This window comes from Kogia breviceps, chromosome 20 (genome assembly GCF_026419965.1).
Source record: "Kogia breviceps isolate mKogBre1 chromosome 20, mKogBre1 haplotype 1, whole genome shotgun sequence".
In the NCBI taxonomy this organism is placed as follows: Eukaryota; Metazoa; Chordata; class Mammalia; order Artiodactyla; family Physeteridae; genus Kogia; species Kogia breviceps.
The window spans coordinates 16193697-16207019 of NC_081329.1; the positions used below are offsets into that span (position 1 = coordinate 16193697).

At 36.4% G+C, this 13323-nt stretch overlaps 1 protein-coding gene across 3 annotated transcripts in view; it reads right to left on the reverse strand.

Moving 5' to 3' along the window:
* VPS37A (VPS37A subunit of ESCRT-I) overlaps positions 1 to 13323 on the reverse strand; it is a 38676-nt gene that overhangs the window by 23007 nt on the left and 2346 nt on the right. For 2 of the 3 annotated variants that reach the window (XM_059049436.2, XM_067022637.1), the window contains exons 2-4: positions 2741 to 2815; positions 718 to 832; positions 81 to 181 (exon numbers count right to left, since the gene is read on the reverse strand). In XM_059049436.2, coding sequence (XP_058905419.1) covers positions 81 to 181; positions 718 to 832; positions 2741 to 2815 — 291 coding nt within the window. Of the gene's footprint in view, positions 1 to 80; positions 182 to 717; positions 833 to 2740; positions 2816 to 3348; positions 3462 to 13323 lie in introns of all 3 variants that reach the window. The other variant, XM_067022636.1, reaches the window with a different exon arrangement.

Below are 13323 nucleotides of genomic sequence, written 5' to 3' on the forward strand. Positions count from 1 at the left end.
ATTTTTAAACTATATTTTGATTACTTAGATCAAAAGTAAATAAATGTATATACAAACTCTTTTGATATAAACATACTTACTATGGGAACGCTGTTGAAGCAGGAGCTAAAGCTGGAGGATTCTTCCAAAACTCATCCAACAGACTCTGAATAATTTTCCCAAGGTCTGAGTGCATTGTAAACTAAAAGTAACAGTAATACACGGTGATCAAATTCATCTTCAGAAAAAGATTATAAAGTCTCATTAGGATAATTTAACTGTAAAACTCAATCTTAAATCCACTTTTGCAAGTCAAGAATTAAATAAAAAGCAAAGGATATTATGTCAATTGAACATATCAGCAATCCACAATTTACAATATTTTCTTATAGAATCAATACCATAAATGAGGTTAAAAGTTTATTTAGTCAATAATGGAGCTGAAATATTTCCACATTTCACTATTGACAATAATTTGAAGGTTCAAAGGTAAATACTGAGTACATTTAAGTTACAGTCCTTCACATTAATCAATCATGTATATACATATATATATATCCTAAAAAATTTAAGGCATATTTGAATTTTATCCCTTCCTAACCACTATAAAAGATCTACTATGAACCAAGGTTCTTAACATCAACAGGTCCTCACCACTGAAAAACAAATAATCTTCAAATCAGGATTATCTATTAAATACAGTGAACATTTTTGAAATAAATTATACTATATACATACATTGTTTACTAATGGAGAGGTAACATACACTCCTTGTTTATCCACTAAGTGATGTCGTATTGGTGGATAAACACTGATCACTGGTTTTTCCTGAGGAAATTGTGGAGGAAGCAATCTGGTAAAGGTAGAACAGATTAAAAAACAAAAACAAAGACAACAAATGTGATATTATACAGTCATAATCCTAAAACAAAATTACTTAAAAGCAAATAAAATTTTCATACTTTCATGTGGATTACTCAGTAATTAGTGCTCTACTATGGTTGTTGAGTTGATTGAAAGTATACAAAAAGATACACTTTGGCAACAAGACTATAAAGTAATTCAGTATAGTAAAACCTTCTTAAAGTGGAATAAGGATACCGTGAATTATAGACTATTCTTCACACCATGCCAATTAATTGCTTTCAAACACAATATACCAAACTATCCAAAATCTCAGCTAAAATTAGAACAGGCATTTTTATCAGATGAAACCTAATTTAACCCAGTCTGGCTACTTAATGGACCACAGGTTCCGGCCATATACTTTTCTTATGGCTTTCCTACTTTTGAATACTGCCAACAATTATTTCATTATATGCTGAATTTTTTAAAGAGTTGAGTGGATAAAATGGGAAGTGCTAGGATTGGAACAGTGTAGCTGTCATCATGCTTTGGTTCTACAGGGCTCTCTTCTAAATGTCTCGATTAACACATCTCTCCCAACTTTGAGGTCAATCACATGGTTTCAAGTAAATTAACAGTAAATTCTCAATACAAAAAGTAAGAAGAGTAAAAATCTTAACCTTCTTTGAACTACTACAAATTTAAAATTAGGGAGTAAAGCCTTTAAAAATCAGAGTTTACTGGACATGGAACCGTTTTCCAAATCTCTAAAACTCAGAACAGTACGTCCCTTTAAACTGCCACTCTTCTCCTTCTGGCTCAGAAAACTATTCGTTGGCAACCCTGTCAAGAAGAAAACTGGGTCCTTGTTGGCTTCTCCTACTTACTTCTTACCTAAGGCATGTGATGAGAGATAAAACTACTTCATTTATATAGTTGAAGATGTTAAACTAGTTTGGTTAAAAAAAGGCAATGTATGGCCTTTGGACCCCAACCAATCTGGGTTCTTCTCCTCACTACACGATTCACTACCTATTTGTCTGTAATTTGTTCCAATTTGCAGGGCTGCTGTGATGATTCAGAAACTCCCATATATCAAGATAACACAGCATAATGGTGGTCACTGTTACACAGTCATGCTTTAATCCACTCATTCAACTAGGATTTAACAAGGCCTCCTACGTACAGGCACCATGCTAGGCAGTGAGGACAGGAGGATGAACAAGGATGGCTCCTATCCTCAAGTTAAGTGCCTTTTTACCTCACCCACTCACTCACTCTAGTGGCTAGCCACCTGATGCAATCTGAGCTAATAACTTAATTCTTTCATGCTAAAGACTAATAACCGCACTTAAGGCTAAATGAGTACTTCAGCAATCACTTTGTCCAGTCTTTCCTCTTTATAACTTAATAACCTCATGATTACATTTTCAACTTTTACTTTTTTTTTTCTTTAAAAATAATTAGCAGATCAAATTCAGTCTTCAACTTTCTGGTTGACGTAGTGTATCTGTTGCCGAAAACTAGAATATTTTCACTTATTTCTGATGTAAAAGTGCCTATATCTCTAATGGTTTTCCACACATGATCCCTTTGAGTGTGTGTCATTATCATTCTTACTCTTTGAGCCTACCTCTAGCTTAGACTTTAGTGCAAAACAATAAAAACGATTATGTCTTTTTATTACATTTCCTCTTTTACAGTTTCTTACAGCCATATCTATTACAATGATGACTTAAAAAATTTTTTATTTCACAAAATTCTAAGTTTAATAAACTATACTAGAGAGGGAGATAAATACTAGAAAAGGAATAAATTCACTTTTAAACAGTCTACTTCTAATAGCTAAGAAACAAAATAATAAAAAGATTTTAAAGTCCTATTACATGAAAAAATAGGATACAATTCTACTCACATATTAATGTTAATTGTCAGGTTGTTTACGGTGAATGGCAACCTGTATTCCACATCTTTCTGTATTTCAGCTATACTGTAGGAGAAAATTTAAGAAAAAAAAATTTATCTAAAGTTATAAAAACCATTAATGTAAAAAACAAATGTTAAATATTTTTAAAGTCTACTAAAACTACTTTATTTTAAGAACAGAATTTAGATGGCCAATAAAACTTGTATCTTGAGGGGAAAACAATCATGTTTCTCGAACAACCAGGCAATACTATTCTGAGATATGGGCGGGGTCGTTGCTGAGAGGGGGAGTTAGATGGTGAGGGAAAGAGACAAAGAAAAACTCTTGTATTAGGGCTAGATCCATTTACTATCACTTTAATTCATCCTCAGGAGAAGCAATTGTGAGCCCGCTATTTAGAACAGGTCAGCAAGACATCTGGGTTCTGATTATAATTCTGCTATTGCCCAGCTGTATAGATAGCTGGGGAAGCCTGGGCCTTAAGAGCTTAAACTTAGAAGTCTGGATGAGATGTCTCCTACAGTCTTATGATAGAGACCGCTGGCTGCTTTTCGAAACCAAATATTCCCCTTCTTCCTAAATAAGAGAAGCCTTACTTTATTCTGAGTAGCAATGTTCTAACTTTTCTTGCAGCAAGCTGTTGCTGTAGACTTAAGTTCCAGCCAATAAAACATAGAAAAGGTGTGAGGTGGAATTTCCAGCAAAGCATCTTAAAAGGGAACAAAAAAACTGGTATGAGTCCAATTGCCCTTCCAGCCTGGCCCTGATGCTGAACTTCTAACAGCCATACTGGACCAGGAGTGACCCTGAGAATGGGAGCCATACACTAGGGAGAGCTCAGCAGGAAGAAGTAGCTTGGGTCCTTGATGGCTATGGAATTGTCAAACTGATTTCTCGTATGCAGAGAAAAAAACTTTTATCACGTTTAAGTTACTATTTTGGGAGTCTTTGTTACTAGCAGGTGAATATAAATGCCAACTAGTGTTAAGACCCATATACTTTAACATTCTACATTCAGAATTTTATTTTATTTTTAATTGCAGGCATGCAATTATTAGTTATAATCTACCAACCAAATCTTTTGGGGGATCACTTGGAATGCTAACCAACATTCATAATCTTTCCAAAGGAAAAAATGTGAAGTAGTATTAATGAGTTAACGCTGAAAGGAAGCCTAATATCCAAACGGACGTGAAACTTTTTCAAGTTTCAAAATACCTTTGAAAGATCTAGCAATTACATAATTTACTTTTCTTTTGGTTGCTTCAATTAGTAGCTTTAGAAAACCTCTTATTTTCCTCATTTTCTTTTTTGGACTATGACTTCTTTTTGCCTTCTGATAAAAATCTAGCCTCTCAAATATGTAAATTTTAGGTAGCTTGAAAGGTTCAAAAGTGTTGGGATGGATTTATGGAGAAATCATAGATGTCTCCTCTGACATCCCATGGAGTGAGGTTATGACTGAAGAGAAGACATGGTTGAGAAAAGACTCAAGAAGATATTCAATATTAGGACTAACATAATTTTTGTGAAAGTTTCCTTTGGGGATCAGGTTTGGACTAGGATACCAACAGCCTTCTCAGTTGTATAAACATTATGTAATCAATAAAATGGCTTAGGTTATTTATTCCTCTTTGTTATCTTAGGACCCTAAGGTGTCCAATGCTTTAAGGGAATACTGATCACAAAAGCATCCACCAGTTCAAAGCCAAGTGGAGCATCTTAGTGATTAAGAGCACGGCCTCTTAAATTAAGCTTCCTGGGATCAAATCCTCTACCATTCACTTGTTTGATCATGGACAAGCCTTCTCTCTCACATGGTAAATGCAGACGTTAAAAATACCCATCTACCTAAAAGAACTGTGAGATTAAGTGAGATAATGCATGTAAAGCCCTCCCCACAAAATACCATAATAATTGTTCAGAATGTTAGCTATTATTAAATAAGCATTTAGAACACACATCTAAATTGAAGCCTGTCTAAATTTGTAATACTAAAGTTTTAACTCATTTTTTCACACTGTATTTTTATAGAAAACGAAGTGAATTTGATTAAAATGATTTTTACTTAAATCATTGGCTAGAAGTGTTCAATTCACTGTTCCCATAATTATGTTCTTGACATTTATTAGAATTTTTGACAAGTTTCCTCCACAAATGAGGTATCAAAAATAACTAAAGGTAATATTTGTAACATTAATGAGAGCTAAACTGTCATTAACGAATTCCACAACAGGTTAATCATGGCAATTGATGGGGTTCAGGACACGCTACCCCTAAATGTGGCACCTTGGCATCTTGCATATTTTAAGCTAAAGGAGTATGAGAAAACAGCAGAAACAGGAAGGTTACTCTGACCTCCTCCCCCCAGCCCCTTCTTCCTTGAAACAGGTCATAAAACCTCATTAAGAGGTGCCCTCCCCATGCCAAAAGGAAAGGAGCATCCTTATCTCCGAAGACACAGGGACACCAAGAAGAATCCTAACAAACCAGCCTTGCTATGTCATCATTGTACCCTGCAACCACATGCCCCCTGCCCCGTTTACTACAATTACAAGCATACTTCACTTTATTGTGCTTCATAGATATTGCCGTTTTCTTTTCCTTTTTTTTACAAATTGAAGGATGGTGGCAATCCTGCACACAGCAAGTCTATTGGTGCCATTCTTCCAATAGCATTTGCTCGCTTTATGTTTCTGTGTCACATACTGGTAATTCTTGCAATATTTTAAACCCTCCACCAGTAGAATGATTGTGACTCTCTGAAAGCTCAGATGACAGCATTTTTTAGCAATGAAGTATTTTTAATTAAAATATATACATTGCTTTTTAGATATAATACTATTGCACACTTAATAGACTACAGTATAGTGTAAACATAACTTTTATATGCACTGGGAAACCAAAAAACTCATGTGACATGCTTTACTGCAATATTTGCTTTATTGAGGTGCTCTGGCACTGAACCCACAATATCTCCAAGACGTGCCTCATTCCCCCCTTAACCCACCATATTCCTCCACAACGGTCCACTCTTCATCAAACCCAGCATAAAATACTCAGGTCTGTTTCTTTGGGTCTTCATTTCCTTTTGAAGGAAATTAATAATTAATTAATAATTAAATTAATAATAATATGTAACAATCACATTAATTAAATTTCTATGCTTTTCTTCTATTAATCTGTCTTTGTCAGTTTAATTTTCAGACCCAGCCAGGGACCCTAAGAGCATCAAGGAAAGCTTCTTCCTCCTCTACACTAGCTGTGTTAGACCAAATGGCAGATATTTGTTCTACTTAATTAAAACAAGTATCATTCCCTGAATCTTTATCACAAACTAATTTTGAATTTTTTGCTATTTTCAAATAACTCTAAAAAAGTTATTCCAAAAATAATTCATTCTCATTAGAAAAAAATTATTTTTCCAAACAGCAAATGTTATTTTATAATATTTTTAAATGGCTGCATAATGTTCTAGTATATTGTTTAAACTACTCCATACTATTAGATATTGAAACTGAGCAGGACCTTGTGGGGCTCCTGGGCATGGAAGCCTTTATGTGTCCTCCGTTTCTGGTTTGTAGGTAACAGACTCCAGCCTCCATGACCTTCCCTGAATTCTAAAGGGCAGATTCGAACAGTTGCTAATCGGGTTAGGGAGGGGATGCAGAGACAAGGGACGAGACCACCTGAGGTCAAATTAAAGGAGTGCAGGCCCTGCACACACCCTGATCCTTGTTAGCAACTCTGCCCTTGAACCACTGCTATAAAACTCACCAAATCCTCCCAGGTTGGGACACAGTTTCTCAGGGCACGAGCCTGCTGTGTCCCCGTTTGCCTGGCAAAGCAATGGAGCTATTCTTTTCTACTTCTTCCAAAACTCTGTCTCTGAGATGTGATTTGGCACTGGTGCACAGAGGCTGAGTTTTTGGCATCAATATTTAGATTGTTTCCAAGTTTTACTACTGTAAACCATACTTTGATAAACACTCTTACAGCCATATAGCCATATCTTTATGCTGACAGGTAAGTACTCTTTGGATGTAACACACATACACACACACATTGAAGTAATACTGTAATCACACCAGAGAAAATTTAAATAGCCTTTCATTAATAATTTTATTTTCTAGGTTCTCTGAGAGCATTGCGCTGAATCTGTTTGGGACTAAAGAAAGCTGAAACAACAGAAAACTTTGTCAGAATGTGTGATTAACTGGCATCCACATTTCTTTATAGTCCCTAAAACTGTAAACAAACAGATCTTGAAATGCAAGAGAGGCACTAGTTATGGTTAAAAGATTCCTTTTATAGAACAATCATTTATCTCCTTACTTTGTATTTTGTGTAAACTTGTATTTTGTAACTAAAACTAAGTTCAACTGAACAGCTACCATATATCCAGCATCTTCCAAGGAGATGGAAATAGTGTGGTCTTTGCTCTGATCGGGCACACAGCACATCGAGTGACTGAAAAAGAGCAATTCAAGATACTGATTTCATGCATCTCTGGCAGTGTTGGGTAGCTCAAGGGAGGGTTTTTAGGTGATCCTTTCCAATAAAGGGTTTAGATGCTTCAAGACAGTAAACGAAGGTTAGCCAATTTCCCTTTCCCATCCCGTTTTCTCCAGGAAATATCAAAACTGACTTTTAAAAAGCAAATCTGTAACAGTGCTGGAAAGCAAATAGTACCATAAACTGACAAGAAACTTTGAGGAAACTTAGAAAGATAAAAAAAAAGATGGGATTAGATTTAAGGAAAAGATCAGCGTTAAAAAGATAAAGAAAATACAGGAACTAATGACGACCCAAAACTTAAGACCAAAGCAAAGTAGGAGCAGTCTGAAGGTCCTCCCAGCCCTTGAACCGATTCAACGCAAACCAGAGTGTGGAGGGTAGGGCAGGAGCGCCTCTCAGGGTACAGAGTGCGGGGACACGTGGACCAGCAGGACGCTAGAGCACTCTCCTGGTGCCCTGCTCGTTCCAACCAGCGGACAGCAGCAATATCTGCCCCCTGAATAACACGGGGATGCAGCCTCTAAGGTAGCAGGGCCTTAGGAAGCTACTGACTCCCAGGAAGCCTTCATTTCCAAATGACAGCTATCAGCTTGGCCCATAACAAAGCGAGTCACTCTTTTTCACCTATCACCTGAGGCAGGCTATGATAAACAGAGTTAAATATTTACAAACAAGTCAACCAGGAATCTCAAATACAGAAAAGGTTTGAACAAAACAAAACCATGCAAGGCATGCACCAAACTCAACAAGCCCCAAACACAAAACTTCAAGGAAACAGTTACATGAGCAAACAGAAGACTATCAATTTGTATAATATCCTCAGAGGAACAAAAGAAAATAGCCCTCCTGTTACCGAGTCCAAGCTCGAACTCCTAGCTGCACGACAAGCCAATAAATTGAGAGACGAGTTGCAGGGGTAAGGAATAGCGACTTCATTTGTAAGACCAGCAGATCAAGAAGCTGGTGGACTTGTGCCCCCAATGAACCATCCTGCCTGAGTTAGAATTCGGACTTCTTTTATACTAAAAGGGGAGAGCGTTAAGACCAAACATTTCCTGTTTCCAGTCGGCCTCCGGAGGGGATGTGTTAATTTCTCCCTCCCCGCTGTCATTCACAGGTGGGGCTGTCAGGATGTTTCCTGTGAGCTAAACAAAGGTATTTTAGCTTAATGCTCTTTACCTGGGAGGCAGGGCTCCCAGATATGGGCCATGATGTATAATTGAAGCTAATAGGCAACATCCCTTTAGTAATTAACTTGTAATAGAATACAAAGGTTCTTCCTTATTAACACTTGCATTCACACACACACACATATGCACGCACACACACACACACGCTGATATGAAAATGAATAATTAAGAAACTGGAAATTTAAAATAAATAGCTAAATAGCTCAAATAGATGGTTCAGTGCCCTGCTTGGAAGATGCTTCATACTGTATCCTTCTCTTGGAGAATACTGATGCACTTTAGCATATTAAAGGCTTTTAGAAATTCTAGAGGACTCAATTTTGTTTTCTATGTCTGTTTGACATGGACCACTTATTTTACAGTATTTTTTGAACAGTGTCCCGTAGAAGACATTGGATCATGATTGACATATGCAAAGAGCTACAGGAACACAGAGGAAACAACCTAAACAGGGAAAGGGGTGGTGGGGTATTCGGGGTAAAAAACAGTATCTGAGCTACATTTAAAAGTCAAGTAAGAGTTAACCTCAGGAGAGAATCGGGGAAATGAAGTGTACATTCTAGACAGAGGAAACACGAGTAGGAAAGCTTCAGCGGGGAATAATAACTCTAAGAGTCTCCATATCCTTTGCCCTAAAGAAACTTTACATTGCATCTGCTGACACGTTTCCATCAGTCATGTCACCACCTTCTGTGACAACCAGGCTTTCAGCTAAGGAGGCTGGCAAGAGTTAGGAAGCTACTAAAAGGAATAACATGGTCAAATTCAAATTTTAAAAAGACGACTCTAGCACCCATGTGGAAGAAAAAAGCAAGGGAACAAGACTGCGGGCAGAGAGAAGAGTTACAATCCAGTGGTAGCAGAGGTGACTTAGTGAAAACAAGATGAGCAGGTTTTTGGCTTAGGTGAGCAGGCAGTAGAGACAGCTTGGAAGGAGTTCAGAGGTAGGAGGGGAGAAGTAGATGTGGTTGGATTCGACTGGCAATGGAGAAATGACGACCTGTGTGGTAACTTTTTTAAAAAAGCAGGTATGGACTGATACTACTATAGGGAAAATTAACTAGAGATAGCACTTGAGTATTACGATCTATTTAGGAAAATTTTTAAATGGTAACATGCTTTATTGTGTCATATACTCTGCAATTATAACTTAATCACTGGTTATAGACTACATGATTTAATGTATCAAATTAAAATTCACTTAATTATGGGATTGTTTGATATATATAACTTTTAAGTTCACTATAAGAGTTCAAATGTATAGAGTCAAAATATTGACATTTTGTAGGTTTCTGTAGCTTCAATAGGCTAAGGCACAGCAGATTCTTATAGAATTTTTTATTGCAACAAGTCAAGGTGATTTTCTTCCACAAGAAAATTTTACTCTCAAATACCTTTAAGAGTTAGAAAGGTACATGAATGAAGGCAGTTGCTTGTAATACAAAAGGGTGTGATTGCAAACTGGTAAAATGGAGAAGGGCAGCCCAGTAAATAGGACAGCTCCTCTTAAGCTCAAAGCAAGCACTGTTATGTGGGAACTGTTGCCAGATCTTTCTATTTTAAAAGAAAAGTTGGAAAGGCCAAAGGCTATATGGGAAATCTCTGTACTTGCTGCTCAACTTTCTGTGAACCTAAAACTGCTCTAAATAATAACATCTATTTTTTAAAAGTTGGAAATTTGGATATTTTAATGAAAAATCTCAAATTATGTCAACAACAGATCCATTAAAAACATACAACACTAGACAGCTTAAAACATATACACATATCCTCTCATTACAAACTTTTTGTGTTATCAAGTTTGCATGTGAGTCCTTATGAGCTGACAGTGAAAACTACAGAAAGGACGGTTTGGAATCTAGGCTTACTAAGAAACCCATGAGTTTACAGGAGACAGCCTTATACCTGAGAGCGGGGGGGGGGGGGGGGGGGGGGGGGGGGTTAAACTTAACAGCTATAGGGTAGAAAATTATGCAAGAGCAGACTCTCCAAAGATGTTAAAAGGTTTTTTTAAAAAATTTGGGTAATCAGAAAGAATATCCAAGGACTGGCAACAAAAGATTTCAAAACAATTTTTAAAAACTATGAGGTTGGCACTATTATATTTAAGATATAAAAATAAAATAATTGGCATTTACAGAGTACTTACTGTGTGTCAGATAACATTCTAGTTTCTTTACATGTACTGTCTGAAATCCTTCAAAATGAAATCTTACGTTTCATTTGTGAAGAAAATAACTCTCTGGAATGGACTTGCTTTCTGAATGGAAAGTCAGAAGTAGTCCTGCCAGAGGCAAATGAGCTGTGGGCTTGTGAGCAGTTCATAAACAATAAGCTGGCTAGATCCATGTAGGCTAAGAGGCAAAGGTTCCAGGCACTCTGATTCTATGCAGTGGAAAGAAGGAATACATTCTGTTGCCTGTTTACTGTGTGTCAGATACTCTAATAAATGTTTATATATATTACTTAAATACCAACAATCCTGCAGAATAAAAATCACAATTCCCGATTCTACAGATGGGAACTGGAACTCAGACTTCACCTGTCATGTTGCTTTTCCCAATGTCAATAATTTTTGCTTGTTTGCATTTATGTTCCTCAAATTCATTTTGTCTAATATCTCATACCAGAGTGAAAAAGAAAGCAATTCTGATAAAAATAACTCCCAAATTCGATTTTCTGATTAAATATAAAATAAAAATAGCACCAGAATTACCACATAACTGATTATTAAAATGGAGAAGTCCTTTACTTGAGAGAGCTGATCTCCCTAAGTAAAAGGTAACAAAGAAAGAGTACTATCTATATAACTTTGAATTTATATAGTTAATTACAGATAACAATTACCATTTACAACACAGCTCCAGGTTGTTCCTTCAGAGCTAGGGAAATAAAATAATAAAGAAGCTAATTAACTGCAGATACTGTGAGAGAGGAAAAACCAGGATAGTGAGGATGGTAACTGGTGAGCTACCATCAGATTTTAGTATTTTCTGATTGCAGGTTCAATGCAGGGAGATACTTAACAGCTTCACTTCGGAAGAATCTTTAAATACTGGGATCAGTGAGTATCACTTGGGGTAGTTTCAACTGCAAGTATCAATAACTGAAAAACCAGGCCGGAAGTGTCTTAAACAGTGAGGGGTTATTTGTATGTATAATACAAATGTATGTGTATCGTATAATCTTATACAGCAAGAAGTCCAGAGGAAGGAAGTTTCCAGATCTGGTTAATTCAGCATCACAGTATTATCACAGACTTTCCACCTTTCTACTCTACCACATTCAGTAGTCACTCTGCTTCTTTCATGATCCAAGCAGTTCTAGATGTCCCATGTAACACAACGATATCCAAAACACGAAGAAGCGTTTCCTCTTAGACACGTCTATTACTAAGAAAATGCTTTGAGCAGCTCCACAGCAGACTCCTCCAACCCCACTGACTAAGATTAGGTCAAGTGTGTTGCTTCCACAGTAACAAGCAGTGGGAATGAGACCATCATCACTGGCATAAACAATCATTATTTACCTAAGCAGGTTGAAAGAGCACAGCCTCCATTAAACAATGGGTCCCGCAGACCAGGAACCCATATAAAAACAAAGTTCTTCCAGGAAATCAGAAGAAATGGATTGAGATGGGAAATCAACAGTGTCTCTTAGAGTGAGCTTCTTTAGGAAGTAAAAGAAACAACAGAATTAGTTCTACTCCTGCCCATAAAGTCAGGAATTTTAGTGGTAAATTGTGATGACTGTTATTTAGAAGGTGGAATAAAATTCTTGAGCCTAGTAATCTACGTAACTTTGTTTCCATTTTTGTCGCAGACAAATGTGTTATTATATTTTGGGTGAACACTTTTTTGGTCATCATTATGACAGGGTCCCATTTGCCCTGCCTTACCAGTAAGACTTAGATGAGGAATAAATACACATAAAATTCAGCTAACTTTTAGGAGAAGCCTGAGGAAGATGAGAAGGTGAATTTCTTAAGGTAACTGAAAAGAAGTTTACATTAATTAGAGAAAGGGAATTAAAAGAGACTCTTTCCTGAAGTGGGATTTTTTTTTTTAATTATAAGGAGTTGGAAGGTAGATGAGAGAATGGCGGATGGAAAGGTTATTGAGGAGACTAAAAGAAGTCAGACGCTTTCATGGCCAAGAAAGAGCTACTGACCCTATATTTGGAAAAGGGATAGAGTATTAAACATGAGGCAGGTGGGCAACATGCAACAAGATATTAATACTCATAACTGAGGAAGTTTTGTATTATTCATTAAAATACCGTTCGAAACATTCTTTGAACTTTTACAAACTGCACCTTCAGAATAACCAATCGCAGTGTCTTTTTATACAGAAATCTTTAAGCATAAGTTGTAGTACTGAATTTGGTTACTCAAGCAACATATTTTCAGATACTGCACACATACATCATTTCTACCAGATAGTTTTAAAATGTATGTCATGAGTTAAAAGGACAGACTTAACAAGAATAGGTAGATGACATTTTTTCTGGGATCGTACCATTCTCTGAAAAATGGAAGTACATGACTTCCTTAACTGTCACCAGAATTATCCAAGGATAGTTTATAAATGTGAAATATTTCAATAAAAACTTCAAATATTTTTATAAAAGAACTTAAAAGAATCAAGTACTTAAAGTCAGCTGTTCATAAAACATTACAAATATGTAGATAATATCACATGTCTGATTATGTCCATAATTTCTGGCTCAAAAAATAACAAATAAAATAGACCCCTTCTGCATTTGACTCAGAGTATTTACCGATCCTCTTAAGCCAGTTCCAGAACTCCTTAGATGAGCAATTCCTGCCTTAGAATCTCACCTTATTTGGAAGGCCAAAAAAAT